We start from the raw sequence: 20190 nt of genomic DNA, 5'->3' as shown, positions 1-20190 counted from the left end.
TTTTTCATGATAAAAATTTGTAGAAAATGTTGTAAGAATTTTATCTTGTTTCTTGTAGATTTTCTTGTAAAAATAAATTCGCAAGTAATGTTTACTAAATGGTAGAAAAATTTCGCAAGTAACTTTTTTTTGCAGATTTTCCTGCCAATTATAATTTGCAGGAAAAATAAAAAAAAATATATATTTATAAGTTTAAGAATTAAAAGATTTAACTCAAGTCCCACATCGATTAGAAATAAAACAATTAAAGAGTATATAAGTTGGGACAACACTTACCTTACAAGTTGATTTTGTATGGTTGAGTTTTAGACCTATAATTTACATGCTTCAGATGAATTCATCGTAAGCATTTGAAAATTAGATAATTATTAATAGAAATTGTACAAAAATTATCCCTGAATAATAATTTCTTTGATTTTTTTTCTTGGAAAAAAATTCGCAAAAAATTTCATAAGAAACTTTCCTACAAATTTTTTTGGTATGAAAATTTCCTGTGAATTTTTTTGCAAGAAAATTTCTTGCGAATTTTAAGATTCGTAGAAACATATTATCCACAAAGGATATTACCTAGAGATAAAATTTTGCAAAAAAAAATTTGTAAAAACAACATTATGAAAAAATCGCATATAATAAGAGAAATTCTAGTAGTGCTTCTCTGGACCTATTAAGCTATTAAGAATTACAAAATTATGAATGTTATTTGGACTCTTTAGTTTATTTTCAGGGAAGTGATTATAAATGCATAAAACAATAGGCTAAATATAGTTTCAAGATAATGCATGTAACCTAATGGGATGTGTACTTACACGAATCAGGTTGGATTCCTAACTCGGATAAGTCATCTTCCTTGCTCTGATCTACCCGAGATGGTATGAAATCGGTTGCAGGGACGAGTTCCTTCTCTCTGGTCTCCTTGCTCGAGCGCCTCGTATGTATCTGCAAAAAGGACTCCGACGATCAAGTTAGTTCGTGTCTCCTCTTTCACGTATTGCTTATATCATTACCTATGGTGGTTTTTCCGAGTAATCGTGTAACTGCTGTGTGGTTATCTTCTGGAGGTGGTTGAATTGTGTATGACGTTGTTAACATGCCGAGGTGTCTTGCTGATGTCTCCTCATCCGATGTGACATGTCAGCGTTTCATGGTTTTATTTCAGCTTGCTTAAGGGATCACCTCGGTCAAGTCAACTCATGAACTCGGCTAACTCGGCTCGAGTCAGGTTGGTACATAAGCCCCCCAAGCTCTGAGTGATGTAAGAATGAAAGAGCTGAGGAGAAGAAAGACGCCAGCCAATAAAGTGGAAAAGGGGCGTAAAGAGCCAGAACGTTACGAGCTGAAGAGATACACGTGTAAGATTTGAAAAGTCGTAACTTTATGTGTGTAACAGCTCTATTATGGGGAAGCGGGAGCATGTACGACGCTCAATCATTATGTTTGAGGGTTTTGGTGCAGAGCATTTAATGCGAGAGATGTGGAGGAGGGCGAAACGTCGTGTTGAAGAGGCGCAATGCTCAAGAAGGCAACAAAGAGATTTGGAGTGCGTATATATATAAGTGCAGAAGGCGTGAAAGTGGCTACGATTATAAGTGTAGCAGACGAGAGGTCCGTGTAACATCCGCCATAGTCAGAGTGGGCAAGTTCGTTCGCAAAGAATAAGGGATTGCAGGGAGCATACAATTTCCAGGTATCAAGCGTTATCTTTTGATCTTTGTGTTGTATTTGGGATTGGAATGGGTAAAGCGAAAGATAAAATCGCTGGGAGTAAAGGGAAAGAATCAAGTGTGCAAAAGAGAGGTGGAAATAACAGAAAAGACTCCCACCCAAAAATCCTTGCCACTGGTTATGAGTGGGTGAGGGGAGATGTAGGGAAATATGAAAGTAGGATTAAGAGCGAAATGGAGGCTAGTGTATTACAGCATAAATTGAAGTTCTGTCTTCCTCTGTATTTAGAACGGCTTTGGATTGAACCCTGTTCCGCGGAGGAACGGGTGTTTTTTCAAGTAGCTACTACTCCTCCGTGCATATATATGTATCAATGCCTGTGTAGGGATTTAACTCGCCGACTTCACAAGGGAGGTCGTCCCAATCTGGATCAAACAACCGTCCGAGATCGTTACATCAAAGATATGATACGGAGCATCCTCTGGCTAGGTTGGATCATGTAAGTATGTCACCCGACGTGATTTCCTTCTGGAATGCCGAGTTGACTGCGGAAGCATTTTATAAGGAAGATCCAGCCTATATCACTGATAAAGCTTTGGTTGAGAAGGTTGGACCTGTTCAAGGTTTAGATTCTGTGCAAGTGTTTCTACAAAGATCTATCGCTGTGGTAGATCATTGGAAGAAAAAGTGGGAAAAAAATGTTGCACTGATGTCTAAGCTGAGAACTGAGAATGTCTAGATTGGCTCGTTGAATGCTGAGGTTGGTAACTTAAAGAAAAAATTGGAGGAAAACTCAAAGGCGTTTGAGATTTCTGTGAGATCGAACAAGACATATGCTGCTAAGGTGGAGGACCTTTTGAAGAAGGTGAGTTTGTTAAAAAAAGAAAAGGAAGTTCAAGCGGAAACCGTGAAGGCGTTGGAAAAGAAAACAAAGGACCATGAGGGGAATATGCAGAGCTTGAAAGGCGAGATGGTGGACCTTTATAAGAAAAATAAAGCTTGTCAAGAAGTTATCGCCGCTAATGTGAGGAAGATCCAAGAAATGGAGAATGAGAACAAGAGGTTGAAGAACGAGATGGAGGCTACCGAGTATGAAGTAGTCGTAGAACATAAGAAGGGGTTTTCTAAAGCCTTATGACAGGTGAAGTGTGTTGCCCCGAACATCGATTTGACAGAAATTCACATCAGCAAAGATGTCTTTAAGGGGAAATTTGTTAACAAAGATGACATCCCGGATGATATGAGCAGTGAAGAAAACAATGGATAGTTATATATTTTTTACAGCATAGTAGTATGGTTTGTACTTAGGGTTCTAATTTACTGTTGCCTTCAAAGGCTAGACTTTTGAGAATCTTTATAATGTTCCGAATTTCTTCATGAATGCTCTAATCAATTATGGTATTATGCTTTGAGATTAGTACATAGATATTTGAATGAAACTAGCCTGGTATTGATAAAACGAAATCGGTTCTGACTTGGTCGCATATTTTACAAATGGTTCTTGGCTAAATTATTGGTTATTGCGTTGCGTTGCAAATAATGAAATCAATTCAAACTGAACTAAATTATTGCTCGTTGCAAATCATGAAATCAATTCAAACTGAACTGAATTATTGCTCAGACTTGGCTAAATTATTGCTCAAACTTGGCTAAATTATTGCTCAAACTTGGCTAGATTATTAAGAAATAGGGAGCTCGTCCCAATCTTGGCCAATGTGTTATGACTAGGTGGTTGGTTGAATTATTGCTCAAACTTGGCTAAATTACTGCTCAAACTTGGCTAGATTATTAAGAAATAGGGAGCTCGTCCCAATCTTGGCCAATGTGTTATGACTAGGTGTTTGGCTGAATTATTGCTCAAACTTGGCTAAATTATTGCTCAAACTTGGCTAGATTATTAAGAAATAGGGAGCTCGTCCCAATCTTGGCCAATGTGTTATGACTAGGTGGTCGAATTAGGAGATCGGCTCACATTTGGCAAAATATAAACCGAGGTTAGAAATCAGCTCATGTTTGGCTAAGGAATCAATGCCTTCTGAATTTCAACATGGATGATATCAGATGATGATCTCGACTCAAACTTGGCCGAGCCTCAAATGAGGTTGATTTTATGATAATCAGCTAAAACCGAATAAAAGTAAACATAAAAATAAGAGAAGAGAGGATGAGAAGAGAGTACTTATGATATAAAATTATAGGTCAGTTACATCTCTTCTAGTTACCTCAGACATGCCTCGTTAAAACCTCTTCAGCCAAAACCCTTTTTTTTTATTTGGGAAAAAGACTGAAGTAGGAAAAAGAGTACAGTACCTGGGTTTACATGCGTTTAACTGAAATAAAATTTCAAATGAGTGGCATTCCAAGTTCGAGGGAGAAATTTTCCATTGAGTTCTGTTAGTCTATACGCTCCATTTTGTAAGTATTCTAAGATGCGAAAAGGACCTTCCCAATTAGCAGCGAATTTCCCTGCCGAGGTATCCTTCCTAGCATCACCCGTAGCTCTCCAGACGAGATCTCCTTCATGGAAGGATCTCGGTTTGAGCTTGGAATTGTATCTTTGGGAAGCTCGAAGTTTACATGCTTCTTCTTGTACTCTAGCATGTTCCCTTGTTTCATCAAGTAAGTCTCGGTCCAAACTCAATTGTGCTCTATTCTGGGATTCATCAAACGTCAATCTTCTGTGACTTGGTTCACCAACTTCAACAGGTATCATTGCATCTGAGCCATAGGTTAACCTATAAGGAGTTTCTTGAGTGGTGGTCTGCGGTGTGCAATGGTACGCCCACAAGACACTAGGTAATTCTTCAACCCATTCTCCTTTTGACGATCCTAGCCTTTTCCTAAGTTCTCGGAGAATCACCTTATTTGCTGCTTCAGCTTGGCCATTTGTTTGTAAGTGCTCTACCAAGGTGACTTTGTGATTGATTCCAAGTTGTGTCAAAAATTGTTCAAAATTTTTGTCTATAAATTGCTTGCCATTATCTATGGTAATTGCTTGAGGTAGGCCGTACCTACAAATGATTTTCCTCCATTTGAACCACTGCACATTAGTTGCTGTAATTCTTGCAAAAGGTTCAGCTTCAATCCACTTTGGGAAGTAATCAATCCCTACAATTAAGAATTTCAATTGGACTTTGGCAACTGGGAAAGAACCAAGTATATCCATGCCCCACCATGCAAAAGGCCATGCTGACTGCATGGAGTGGAGTGCTGTTGCAGGTAGCTGATGTAGGTTGCCAAATTTCTAACAAGCTTCACATTTTTGTACATAAGCTTTACAATCTGATCTCATAGTTGGCCAATAATAGCCATCTCGGACTACTCTTGCTGTCATGGACCGAGCTCCGGATTGCATGCCACATATACCCCGGTGGATCTCGCTCATCACATACTCATCCTGATCTGGATCAAGACATTTTAAAAGGGGTACCGAAAATCCCCTTTTGAACAATTCACCAGCTTCAATTGTGAAATGACTAGATTTAGCTTTGATTTTTGAAGCTTCCACTTTGTCACCTGGTAAAGTACCATCTATGAGGTATTGCCAAATGCTTGCCATCCAACTTGACTGACCAGGGTTGTTGGCAAATATTGTTACAGAATCATAGCTGGGAGTACTAATTGTCTCTTGAATAATTGTTTTATGCTGTCTTGGACGTTTAGTACTGGCTAGTTTGGATAGCAAGTCGGCTCTAACATTTTGTGCTCGTGGGATATGTTCAATCTGAAAATGGTCAAAGGAGGAGGTTAAATGAGATACCATGAGATTATACCTTTGGAGTTGTGGTTCTTTTGTTTGATAACCTCCCCCTACTTGCTCTGTAATTAACTTGGAATCGCTACAACATCTGAGCTTCTGGACACCAACATCCTTGGCCAATCTCAAACCTGCCAAAAAAGCTTCATATTCTGCCTGGTTATTAGTAGCTTGGAAATCAAATTTGATTGCAAGCTCTATCATCATATCATTAGGGCCTTCAAGGATGATTCCGGCACCATTACCCTTGGTATTAGATGAGCCATCAACATGTAAAATCCAAGATTGATTTTCCAATGAAACGCTAGGTGTGAGCTCGACTATGAAATCAGCAAGACACTGAGCTTTCACCGGTCCACGACTTTCATATTTAATTCCGTACTCAGATAGCTCAACTGACCAAGCTGTCATCCGACCTGTGAGATCGGGCTTCCGAAGTATCTGTTTGATGGGATAGTCGGTCTTGACTACGATTTGATGATTTTGGAAGTAAGGCCGAAGTCGTTGAGCTGAGGTTATTAGGGCAAGAGCCAACTTCTCAATAGTTTGATACCTCTGCTCGGTCGCCTGCAAAACACGATGTTGAGATTTCCGTTTAAACACTTTTGTTTTAATCTATAAATCAGTTAGATTCTATTAACGGTCTCAAACACGGCAAGTATACCGGCCGTTCAAGTAGTAAAAATATCGTATCCACAGGGATTAGAAGGTAACATAAGCATTTATTGACTATTCGTGACTAAAGAATGATTCCAATTTGTAGTTTGTCATCTGAATGTGAATTAAAGATCATGACTACTGGAATGAAAATTATAAAAATATTTGGTTGTGAGTGGAAAAGGTTAGAAATGATATTGTGGTATTGTGAGGTTGTGGGGTCAGATTTCACCAAACGTTAAACTAATGAATCCTTAATCTCTTGTTAAATTCATTGCTTAGTCAACCCAATAGTTTACTCAAACCTAATCCCTTAGAGCAAGAGCCTAGGTGTGGATATTGAATATCAATCCCTTGAGTATCCAATATCTACACCCGCATTATGGGCTAGGGTTTAAGACTACTAATGGGCCAAGCTCCATTCCTAGATACATTTCCCACTAGGCATTTGTTTCAGAGCTAGTTTCAAAGGTTACTTTCCAATACCCATGGAACCTATATCATGCAAGGAGAATCAATCCAAGGCAAGCATTAAGAATAGAAACAACACAACAATGAATGAACAACATATATATATATATATATATATATATCATTGAAAATGTGAGGATTACACTAGAATTCGTTGGTTACATCTAACCCCACAAAAAATGGGTAGAACCACTCAAAAATGAGGGCAAAAAAAAATAGAGATGAAGGGAGAAATGAAGAAACCGAAGGAAAGACCCACACACGAACAGCTCCAAGCTCCGGGAATCCCTTCCACAGCTCCTAAAACTCGTTCAATGTGTGAATGAGGGAGAAACCCTCGAAAATGGCTTCAAATACGAGCCTGGGAGGTCAGATTAGGGTTTCGCGCCCGGCGTATAAGTCTTCGCGCCTGGCGCAGCGTCTTCTGAGCACTTTCTGCCTCATTATAAGCCCGGCGCAATTACTTTTTACGCCCGACGCAGTGTCTTCCAGAGGCTTTCAAGCATTCTCTACCTTAGAGCAAGCCCGGCGCAATTCTCTATTAAGCCCGGCGCAATTCGTTCCAGAGAGTTTTGAGGTACTCTCTGCCTCGATCACGCCCGGCGTGGTGGAGTCTCGCGCCCGGCGCATGTATGACTTCCAGAAGTCCACTGCTCTGTTCTTCTCAAGCCCGACGCGGCGTCATCTTGCGCCCGGCGCAGCCACTCTGCTCTGCTCCTTGGCTCCTTATGTTTCCAATCCCAAAGATCTTCAATCCTCAAATCTCTAGCTCAATACCTGCACAAAAAATGAGGTGTATTAAGGTATTGTTAGCTAAAATGGGTTAGCTATATCTGCACACAAGATGAATCAAAAAGGGAACAATTATCTTGCAATGGTGTTAAGAATGAGTAGAATTGTTCAATAAATCTCATTCAAAAAGAGGTATAATTGAGACTTAACAACTCCCCCAAACTTAGAACCTTGCTTGTCCTCAAGCAACAGGTAATTAATCTAGCAGATAACAAACAATGCAAGTGTGTCAAGTTCTACATCCTAGTTCACTTGTATTTTCTTTTCGCAAGCATGAACCTTAAATGAATTTTCAGTCACAATTATTGCAATGGAACATAACAAGGTGCAAAAAAGGTTTCAAAAGAGATCAAAGAGCTTAGAAGAGTGATGACTATCTATAGATGCATTCTCACTAGGAAAGTGTTTCTCTCTATGCACACTAGTGTATAAGGGTGAGTGTTTCTCTCTAGTCTACTACTCACGCCACATGATTCAACTTTGTTCTTCGTTTCCAAATGAAACCAGTGGTAAAACAAATGCAGGAACTTATCACAAGGTCTTTACTAGGGCAATCTGAGTCAAGCAGGGTCAAGCAGTAGTAGTCTTATGGTTTTTCAAGAATTGAGGGTGCTATGGCTTAAGAGAGAAATTGGAATTTTTACAATGATATCCCTCTCCATACCCCAATACAACAATTTAGCACACATGCCCTTTCTCGGATCCAAGCCATTAGCCTTTATAAGATGCATATTTACACTTTTGCATCCTAATATTTTTGTTTTTTTGTTTTTTTTTGTTTTTTGTTTTTGTTTTTTTTGGATAGTTGACCACATACTTCCTTTTTCCCAAAATTTCCCATTTAACAACTCCCCCAAACTTACTTGATGTCATCAATTTGCTCTCTTAACCAAAGCAAAGGTTATGGTTAATTTTTCATGGTTTGGGACAAGTAGAGGTGTGATGTTGGGCTTAGGAAAGTATGAGTCAAGTGAGAGGTGAAAATGGCTTTTTGGTTTAGGAGGTTAGCAAAATAAGGGAAAATATGAATGCCTTGATCACCTAAGTACACAACATAAGCAGACCACCAGGGAAACTCAAGCAAAGTCTATCATGCAACTTAAGCGTAGTTCACTCATAAGTATTTAGGCTTAAACCTCACCTGGCTATGCATCCATAAATTATCAAACTCAGCTCAGTTCTATGATCAACATTGAAACCCGCATGCAACTAGTCATGAACTAAAGATCTAACGTGACTTGAAAATGTCTAAGGTACACGCACCACAAACATCAAGCAAACCACAATCTAGACTCAACCACAAGCAAAACAAGTATCAACAAAATTAAGAACCGTGCTAAAGCAGAGTATTCACAAAAAGAACCAACAGTGTAATCACCAAAAAGAAATAGATATATAAAATAGAGTTTTGGGACTAGAACAGTTAAACAACTACAACTGAGAAACAGAAAAATTGAATGAAAAAATAATAAAAGTAAAATGGTCCAAGGCCAGCTCCATCTGCATCCATCACAGAGCCTGGTCATCATGTCCGGGGTAAGCTCCACCCTCCTCAACAGCAACTCCAGCATCCTCGGCAGCTCCACCCCCCTCAAAGAAAGGAGCCTGGTCCTCAGGCCACCCCGTGTAAGCATGATAATCAGTGGTGGTGGGGAACTGGTAATCAGGGGCAGAGTGCAGCGTGAAACTCCTGAAGGCATCAAACATGAAGGTCTGTCCACGGTGGAGAGACTCCATCTGGCCCTCGTGCCTCTGCATAAAAGTATCCAGGCGGTCCTCCTGTCGCTGCATGAATGTGGCCATGCGACCCTATAAGGCGTCAAAACGCTGATGGATAGTGAGTGGAGGGTCTGGGACAGCAGCATCATCCATGGGCACGTCCTCCTGGGGCCCAGCAACATGAATAGGCTCGGGGGCAGGGATTGCTGGTGGCGCGCGGTCCTGGCAATAGGCAGAGATGTATCTGTTGTCAATGGCCCTGCCAGGACCCTCAAATGGCGGCGAGTGGACATCCACACCTGCCAACTGGCATAACTGCGTGATGAGAGATGGATGTCCAAGGGCGGAGCCAGGCGCAGAGTTGGCACAGCCAGAAATCTCCATGCAGATAATGCCCCCCAGATCCACGGTCCTCTGAGTCATGATACAGTACATAAGCATGGACCGGGTCCAGTGCAGGTCAGAAACGTGGGAGCACGGGAGAATGTTAGCATGCACCAAGGCTGACCAAATTCTAACCACCGGTAGAAGATCCCTAGCGCCAAATGTACTTACACGAATCAGGTCGGATTCCTAACTCGGATAAGTCATCTTCCTTGCTCTGATCTACCCGAGATGGTATGAAATCGGTTGCGGGGACGAGTTCCTTCTCTCTGGTCTCCTTGCTCGAGCGCCTCGGATGTACCTGCAAAAAGGACTCTGACGATCAAGTTAGTTCGTGTCTCCTCTTTCACGTATTGCTTATATCGTTACCTATGGTGGTTTTTCTGAGTAACCGTGTAACTGCTGTATGGTTATCTTCTGGAGGTGGTTGAATTGCGTATGACGTTATCAACATGCCGAGGTGTCTTGCTGATGTCTCCTCATCTGATGTGACATGTCAGCGTTTCATGGTTTTATTTCAGCTTGCTTAAGAGATCACCTCGGTCAAGTCAACTCATGAACTCGGCTAACTCGGCTCGAGTCAAGTTGGTACAGGATGAAAGGAATTTGGAGGATTGAGAACAATTCTACGGTTCTCACGAAAAATGCGTAGCCAAAACAAGCATTGAAAGGTTGGTCTCGAGAAACACTAAGATTCACCATGCACAATGCACGTGGTGCGCTTGTGACGAGTCTAGGTACATGTCTACTTTCAGGGGCAGAGTGAATGAATAAGTGGTATAGTCATCCCTAATTTTTTAAGTTTATTTTAATTATTACATATATAACATATAAAGTTCTTTTGTAGTCCCTTTATCCTATAAACAATATATTGAATTATCCTGTTGATTTAATAATTAGAGATTGACTTAAATATATTTTCAGTCCTTTAAATTTAAGTTAAATTTATCTTTGGTCTCTCAAATTTAAAATTATTATTTTTAGTCTCTGTATTTTTTAAAAATCTTATTTTTGTCCTTTAGGTCACTAATAACATATTTAAAAGTGACTAATTAAAACAGTTATGCAATATCAACTGGATTTAATGTGATATTTTCACTAATAGAAACACCAATAAATAAATTTTATGTAATAATATTTGATAAATTTTTTAACAAAATTTGAATATAAGGACTAAAATAAGATTTGTTGAAATTACAGGGATTAAAAAAATAGCAATTTTAAATTTGAGGGATTAAAAATAAATTTACGCTAAATTTGAGCGACTAGAAACATATTTAAGCCTTAGAGATTCAAACACTTTGTGTCAGTAATAATTATATATATATATATATATATTATTTTCATTTTATCTTGGTTATTATATAATTAAATGAACAAAATATCATTTTTCTTTTATTAATAGTTATAGATTACTTAAAATATAGAATAAAAGTGGGTCATTAGTAACTTAAAAAATAAAAATAAAATAAAAGTAATTTGTTAAAGATATGAATAATTTTTAAGTAATTGTAATTTTTGAGTGGTTTTAAAAAGTAGAAAAAATAAAAAATAAAAAATACATAAAAAGTGGTGCGAAAAAAAGTAGTTTAAAAAGTAATTACAGAAATAAAAGTCCAAATAATATAGATGCTAAATAGGGTAATTTCTTTCATTATTTGTATATAAACAATGTATTCCTCCTTTCATATCTTGTTCGTATGCTATCTTTTGTATTCAATATAGTTATATATTTTATTTGTTCATAAAAATAATAGTTATATATTAAGATTTATATATATATATATATATATATATATATATATATATATATATATATATTATTTGAATTTTTTTTATCTATTGAGTTATATTTTTTTCCTCTTAGCATTTTCCTCCATTAAATTTCAATTCCACTCTTATTTATACTATAAAAAAAAAAATTGACTTGTCAATAAAAGTTAAAAAATTATAGATAAACTTTACATTATTCACGGATGATCTATCGATTTGTTATGTAAGTTATATAACAAAGATCAAGGACGAAATCAAGATTTTTTTGTAGAGGGGTCAATATAAAAAATAATAATTCATGTAAAAATATTTAAACATATAATTAATATTTTTTCATAAGCAATAGAGATACTAACTAACAAGTGCAATTATCACAAAAGCATCATGATTAGCAGCAAAAAGTAGAAAATAGTAAGAGTATCCTCTCAAAAAATAGTCTTCTTTATCTCTCAAAAAATGGTGATAAGACCTATAAAATTTAAGACCAATAATGATATAAGTGTGTGTAGCGTGCAAAATTTGAAAGGAATCGTTAAAAGAAGTGCACAACGGAAGGAGAAGTGTGGTGTCGAACAGCGGAAATCAACTTCGAGGTTAGCAACAACTAACAAGCTTGGAACTTGAAATAAAAATATGAAGTAAAAATTTGAAGCACAAATGCAGGCTCACTTTTCAACCAGCCTAGTATTACAACAATTACAACAAGATCCATTGTCCATAACAAGAGAATATACATTTTCTAAAATTTTGCATCTTACATGAAAAATGTTCTCCCTTTATGATAGGTGTTCTTCAATAGGTTGACATCCTAGAACTCTCCATATCATAAAAAGATCTCCATCATAAGGATAAGTAGATTCCACATTAGACTCTTGTTCATTTTCTTCTTCCTCACTCTCACTTTGAAGAAGAGGAGGTAGTAACCTCACCTTGGTTACTATAAATGTCCTTACCCCTTAAAATCATAGTCTTCTTGATAGGGCATTAAGAAGTAATGTAGTTTCTCCCTATACATTTAGGGAACATTTGGTAGGGGAATTTTTTTTTTTCATATCTAGGAATTATGATTCTTGAGAATTACAAATTTGGGAATCATGATTCTTAGGAATAAGTAAAATATGTTTGGTTACTTAGAAAAACTCTTAGAAATATTCATACATGATTCCCAAGAATTAAAGATTTTCATGTTTAGTTACAATAATATATTCTCGGGTTTATAAATATTTTTAACAAAAATATCCTTTATTAAAAAAACTCATTATATATTTATTTACTTAAATCTTATTACAAACATGATATTAAATTATTTTAAAAAGTTGAAAACTTATTAAAATAATTTAAATATTAAATTCAACAAAAAAAAATGTTACATTATAATTAAAAAGAATAAAATTTCCTTTATTATTTGTAATAAGATTTAATTAAATAAAAAAATAACATTTTTAAGTAGTTGTAATTTTTGAGTGGTTTTGAAAAGTAGAAAAAAGGAAAAAAATTACATAAAAAGTGGTGGGTAAAGAATTAGTTTAAAAAGTAATTACAAAAATAAAATTGTCCAAATAATATAGATGCTAAATAGGATAATTTCCTTTATTACTTGTATGCTAAATTGGATAATTAGGGGTGTGCATGATTTAGTTTTTTAAAAAAACTGCACCACACCATTTTAATAAAATGAACTGGTTTATAAATTATGTGAACTACTTTAACAAACCATTTTAAAATTGAACTACTTTAATAAACAAGTTTATAATCAATTTAAAACCAGTTTCATAACCAAACCAGTTTTTGAACCAGTTTTAATAAATAAACCAGTTTTAGAATAAGGTTTCTTCTCTGTATCAATGCTTACAAGAAGCAAGAGGTTCCAACTTTTCATCTCAAGCACAACACATTCTTGAGAAAGAGTAATAGCTACAATCCACGAATATCCAAATGAATCTGATAATGACACAAACCCACAAAGTGAAGGCTCTGAGGTGAATCCACTCTGGCAAGTATTTAGAACAGGGTGTACAGATGGTGTTTTCATTGTATCGTCCTTGCCATTTGTCTGACTTGTAAATGGAAGAAAATGCAAAACTATTGAGTCAATCCCTCCATATTTGCAACAATGTTAAGATAACTTAATCCACCTCGTTACAAAAATGACATATTTGCATTAAACTTCCAACATTTCATTTTAAAAAATGATTGCATGTAGATATTAGTTTACAAAATGCCAAACAAATTTCCAAATGAAAAGTAAATGAAGATTATATATATATATATATATATATATATATATATATATATATATATAATTTCTACGACCAAATTCATCATCTACCGCGTCTCGGTACCATTAATATTATATAATATAATATCAGTGATATGATATGAAATAAATAACAATTAGAAGCCATCAAGATATAAATGATTGAAACTAGAAGTTATGAAGCCGTGGTTTCACTGATCAAACCAAAGATTTAGATGTCAATCAAGTACATGATGCATACAAGAATCTTATGGCACTGGAGTTGATGAATCCAACCCCATTTGAAAACAGCTGCACCAATCCAATGCTTCCACCCAAGCTTGAAGAGAGGATTCACAACTTGCCAGAATTCTAATTCTGTTACTTGCATCTGATTCTTGCCCTTGACAATGAACTCGGTCAGGAGATTTCCTAGGTAGTTAAAGACCTCTACTGCACAATCGCCACACAGCGAGAGTGGTGCTGCTACATAGAAACTAGCTTCAGAAAAATAACGAATCAGTCATCTTCATTTTAGTATTTTCTGGAGGACAACCAGTGATAATTAAGAAGTACAAATGAAGTATGTGATGCAATTAATATTTATGTAATATTATGTCATCTAAGAACACAGGTGTGAACCTTCACCACTTCAAATAACCAAAAAGATTGAAATTATATTAGATTGCACATCAAAAAGTAATACTAGTACTTCAAATCTATCTGGGACTAGTCACTCGTATATAACATTTAGTTCACAAGTGAAAAAACAAATGGAATTAGTGATTCCCAATTGCAATGTTCTACTTCTTTCCTATGCTTGTTTTCCCATACTAAATCCAAAGTTTACAAATTCACAACCTAAATCCAAATGCCAATTATACTTGTTCTATTAAAACAATCATAAATATTTTTGGCTAGAGCATCTATCTGTAATTTCCCACCACTCCAGGAAGTCACCAAAATAGAGTCTTTGCTGACTAAATTGTAGAGAAAACTAATTGTGCGACCTTCACATTCTGCACTTTGACCAACTGAATCTTCATTCCCATCCTGACCTACTCTTCGCAGAGGTCCCTAGAAAATCAAGAACATAAAGAAGTAAAGTCATCATATAACATTGCAACTGATGGAACATTCTGTCAAAGGCATTTTTTCATATATTGATAATGCAGAATTCCAGATTTGAATGTCTATACCTGCAAGATAAGGGATGCATCAAATAAAGCATTTGCATGAGCTCTTAACAAAGACATGTTATCTCCTTCAATTTCTTGGTTCTGTAACTCAGGAAATGTTTCTTCTAACCAGGAGATTGCCAGCTTTGAATTACTCGCCGCAACAAAGTTGGCTGATTGTATTCCAAATGTATGAACATCATTGAATATTTCTAACAAACACTCACATTTGAAGAGACTGGGGATAAGCAGAGAAAACAGTCATAAAATTTAGAAATATCTATGGGTATGATATGAGCATTTTAAAGAAAATAAATGCATCTGGCATGAAACCAACTAACATTGCAAATGGCCATGACCTCAATGTTGTAGAGCAATCTTCATCAAATATATGGGTGCATTTGAGTAAAAAGCCTAATTAAGCACATATTGAATAAGTGACTGCATCTAAGCAGTTATGTACAATAAGTTGCTTCTATAATCAAAGAGGAAAGGTTAAATTGTTCTCATATAAGCTAAAAACATCTTATGAGCATATCAGAAGTTATTTTCATAAGCTATCCAAAAGATTTAAACAAGTACTTATGCCATAAGATAAGCCTAAATAAGTTTTTCCAAACAGTTCTGCAGTAAAAAATAAATAAATAAAATATAAGCCATAAAATACCTTCCAAATGGAATAACTAGACAAAGCACGTAGATAGCCCCATCACTGAACAAAATAAAAACCTATTGAATAGAAAATAAATAAAATGTTTACAACTAACAACATTATTAGCTGAACTAATTTTGTAGAAGTGGATTGCATTTCGTGCAAGGATGTCCTTTGCGGCTTCCACAGCCTCAGGAATTGAGAGATCACCATCAATGCATGCATCACATAGAACAGAGAAAACAATTTCGCGAGATTTCTTTGCACCTATTAATCATCACACTATGTGAGTAAAAAGGTGGAAATTTTAAAGGCTGTAAAAGCAACAAAAGGCTAAACGTTGCTGTAACGTCTAGTCGTGTTAATATTAACTTTAATATAGTAATAATATACTTTATATAATTAATATCATTATACTTAAACCAAAATTTTATTTTTCATACCCTCGCTTACATATAGATTTTTATATTTGCATCATATCTTTAAAAAAAATTACATTAATCTACATTATTATAATCTACTTATTTCCTACATTAATTATATGATGTTTACATATCAGGTTGATATAAGTTCACTATTGGGTTAACATGATTGGTTGGAGGGAGATAAAAAGTGACTACTATCTGACCATCTATGACAACGGGATTTTGCTGGGTTGGTGAAAACACAAAAGATGATAATCCTATTCCTTGAAATGTAACGGCATTGGCAGATGCGCCAATGGCCCAACTGGTGCCCAGAAAAACTACAGTGATAACGGAAGTGAAAGGGCCTGGTAGGATTGGTAGATCCATCTATTTTATGATATGTTAATTTATTTACAACAAGAAATAAGGAGTGAGAACACTTATTAACAAATATAATTAAAAGAACAAGATTGTCTATAGTAACATAAAAATTAAATAATAAAATTTGAATCATTTTAATAGTGACTAGTCAGGATAAATGAGTATTATTGTAATATCAATCAAATATCAACCGAATATTTTACCATAAATGCTTACTCATTTAAATCCCCAAGGTCAAACCTCCAGCTATAAATAATTCAAACTTTATCTTCTATGGCCATAGAACAATATTTATGAATATAAATACATGAAGAAATAAATCCAAAATATCATAACTATAATATAATTGATTATAAAATATATTTACAATAAATATGTTTACGTAAAAGAATATATTAAGAGTACCAATGATATAAATAAAAATGGCAATCATTATAAAATAATTAAACAATATAAAATATGAACACCTTAATAATTATTATAGATAAAAATAATCATAAATTAAACAAATAAATGAGGTTAGGGACACCTCACTAGATAAATGTATCAATAGAATAACATAAATAATAAACATAGTAGTAAATAAAATTTTAAAGAAACAAAGTTCTCCTCCCCCTTACCTTGAACATAGACTTATCAAGAAGGAGTTGTGTAAAAGGAATTTTCTTACTTCGCTCTCTTTCTCTCTTCTCTTCTTTCTCTCTTTTCTCACCGCTGTTACAATGTTTTCTTGTTTTTCAACTTTCCGTTGAGGTGAAAGCACTATTTATAGGCGCGGTTTCCTTTTCCGTTTCGTAAGAGCTTGCGTAATTTTTTGTACGGGGAATATTTACCCTGAAGATAATCTTAAGCATTTATGAACATTGTTATTCTCTGATGCAAGAAAGAATTCACTGACCCAGGTGTATTGCTAGCATGTGCAGATAATGTAGTTCTTATCTCTGAGCTGTTCAGAGTAAATTCTTTAATTCCTTGTCTTTGTGCCATGTAAATGTTCACAGTACTATGCCACGTAATGCTCACAGTATTGAACTTGCACATCACATTATTGGTAGTCACGTTGCACATTACGTTTCTCTTTTTGCCACGTAATGCTCATGGTATTGAATTTTGCACAACACATTTTTGGTAGTCATGATGCACATTCCCTGCATATATATATATTCCCAATCGTAGCTTTTTATATAAAAATATATAATCATAATATTATAAACATTTATAATATTATTGGATGTCATCTATATATATATATATATTTATATTTATATATATATGTATATAAAAATGATTTATATATATATATATAATTATATATACATGATGTTTAAAATATTATTCTAAAAATGTGAATTATAACTATCTAAAAAATAATACAACCAATTCTATTTTAAGTAAGGTAACTAAAATTTAAAAGAAATATTATTTTTAAATATATATATATTTATATATATATATATATATATATAATATAACATTGTATCATAAATTTAGAATATTACAGTTGCTCTCATTTTTCATATATAAGAAGTTCAAGCATTAGTTCAGTAGAATCAGGACATGAGTTTGTTTAACACATTCTAAGCCTTTGCGCTCAAAAGAAGTTGCAAACTTAGAATAAATTTGAGTAACTTAATGAAGCACGAACTAAGAACAGAAACAGATTGCAAAGTCACATCAGATATTCCATTGTACACATCAGACCAAATGTAAACTATAATGTAAGTGTTTCTCTAATCATCATCAAGTGTAACGGAGGAGACTGAATAAGCACCATCTTGTGAAGGACAATATCTGCAACATAAAGAAAAATATTCAATTAGTAGCTAGTCATGTTATATTAAGTAGATAATAAAATAATAGTGTAAGGCAATTAAAAAAAATTATTACCTTGTTCAAATTTCTCAAACTCCACAAAATCCTCTATTTCATTCAAGGACAATGGTGGAAGTGTCTCTTTGAGCCAATCTTGCATGCAAATAAGTGCTTCCACCATTTGTGGTGTAAGAGAACTACAATATGCATCAAGAACTCTTCATCCGGTACTAAAGGCAGATTCAGAGGCCACAGTAGAAACAGGTATAGCAAGCAAATCTCTTGCCATGTTTGAAAGAATTGGAAATCGACCCGAATTTAGCTTCCACCAATTTAAAACATCCAAATCTCCTTGACTCTCTTCTAAGGCTTCCTCTAAGTATTTACTTAATTCATATTTATGAGATCTAGTTGATTTGAAAAACTGGTTGTAGCCATAAGGATCGTCACTTGCTTCTTCATTGAGTTGAGCTTCCTGTGAGTTAGCTTCAAACTCAATTCTCCCACCATTATACTCTTCAAAAAGTAATCTTATACTTGATTCCACTTTGTCTTTCAAATTAGATGCCACAACACCATCAAAACTTTGATTAATCAACCAATGCATGAATTTTAACTTATATCTTGGATGCAACACAAGAGCAATCAATAATAACATGTTCAGTCGATCAGGATTGCCCCAATATTTGTCATATTTCTTTTTCATGTTTTTAGCCATCATACTTATAATCACATCCTTGGAAGCACACATTTGCTTAATCTTTATTCCAATCCCGAAGGCCTCAAATATGTACATATTGCTAGTCACATAAGATGAACCAGAGATACACATAGTAGCATCATAAAACAACTTTAAAAATGGTAAGATACCACGCACAAACTCCCAATCACCAAATGTAGGAACACCCTTCCCTTTTTCCAACTCTTCAATGTATTTTTTATCTTGCATCTCAAGCTCTTCAAATGCCTTTTGATGTTTTAATGCAACTTCCAACATTAAGTATGTAGAATTCCACCTGGTTTCAACATCTAGGCAAACAAGCCCTTTAAATTCAATGTTTTGTTGCTCAACACATGTCTTGAATTTAGATAGCCTAGAAGGGGAAGATCTTACATATTTGATAGCGGCACGAATTCTCACAATTAAATTAAGAATATGTGCACAACAACACATGTGAACATAATCTCCCTTCATAACAAACTGTTCCATGACATTAGCCTCTTCTTGAGATATTGGATTCCAACATCATTCGATGAGGCATTATCAACTGTTAAACTAAGGACCCGATTCAAGCTCAAACTACTCAAGCAATGCTCAACTGTCTTAGCCATAGTCTTTCCTGAGTGACTTGTGACTTGACAAAAATTTAATATCTTCTTTTGCAACTTCCAGCTATTGTCGATGAAATGAGCTGTCAAACACATGTAACCTAGATTTTGACGTGAAGTCCACATGTCAGTGGTGAGGCAAACCCTATGATAGTGTCGAGAAAGAAACTTTTTTAGCTTTGCTTTTTCACTATCCCAAAGTTTCAAAATATGACGTGCTAGGGTAGTGCGTGAGTAGACAGTAAGAGAGGGTGCTATAATGCTTAAAAATTCTCGCAAAGCTTCATGCTCAATATTTCGAAAGGGGAGTTCCATTTCTATGAACATTTTGACCAATGCATTCCAACATGTTTCCTGGTCAATTTTAGGCCTAGCCAAGGAAGGAGAAGAAACAACATTTGTGGATGAATTTGACTTTTGCTTCTTTCTTGCTTCTTTATCTAGGTTATTTTGGCATCTACATAGATGAGCTCGCATTGCACTTGTTTCACTTTCAAATTTAATCAACCTATCACAATAGTTGCATTTAGCTATCTTATCTTCATTGGATTCCTTAGTGAAATGATCCCATACTTTAGATCGATTTTTACGTGAATCAAAACTACGAGGAGGTGCCATTCTACTTGTGTTAGAGACAGCAGTAGGTGGAGGAGAAACTAAATGATTTGTTGTCTCAAAGGGCAAAATGCCATCTTGATCAGCCATTGATTGATGTAGTTGTCTTGAAGATCTGTAGATTGAACAGTAATAAATTTAATCACAATAACACATTAAAAAAAACTCCTTCATAGACCTAAAATCCCTTCCTATGCACAAAATTTGCCAAGCAAAAAGACAATTTCTAGCATCACTATTCAAATGCTCAAGTAATAAAATCATTCATGACTAACCCGATAAACAAAGTAAACTTATAACTACAAAACGATAGGCTAAATCAAATTAATAGAAGCTAATTAAAACCCATAAGCTATGTACAACAA

The 20190-nt window shown here is 35.1% G+C and overlaps 1 protein-coding gene across 1 annotated transcript; it reads right to left on the bottom strand.

Annotated features, from left to right (window-relative positions):
* Positions 1 to 18101: 18101 nt before the first annotated feature.
* Positions 18102 to 18878, bottom strand: LOC145957410 (zinc finger BED domain-containing protein RICESLEEPER 1-like). Its single transcript, XM_083073662.1, has one exon. The coding sequence runs from the start codon at positions 18876 to 18878 to the stop codon at positions 18102 to 18104; it is 777 nt and encodes a 258-aa protein (XP_082929788.1).
* Between the last annotated feature and the right edge of the window lie 1312 nt (positions 18879 to 20190).

This window comes from Cajanus cajan, chromosome 4 (assembly GCF_000230855.2).
Source record: "Cajanus cajan strain Asha chromosome 4, NIPB_CcT2T_4, whole genome shotgun sequence".
Classification (NCBI taxonomy): domain Eukaryota; kingdom Viridiplantae; phylum Streptophyta; class Magnoliopsida; order Fabales; family Fabaceae; genus Cajanus; species Cajanus cajan.
This window is presented reverse-complemented; position numbering and strand designations above follow the sequence as displayed.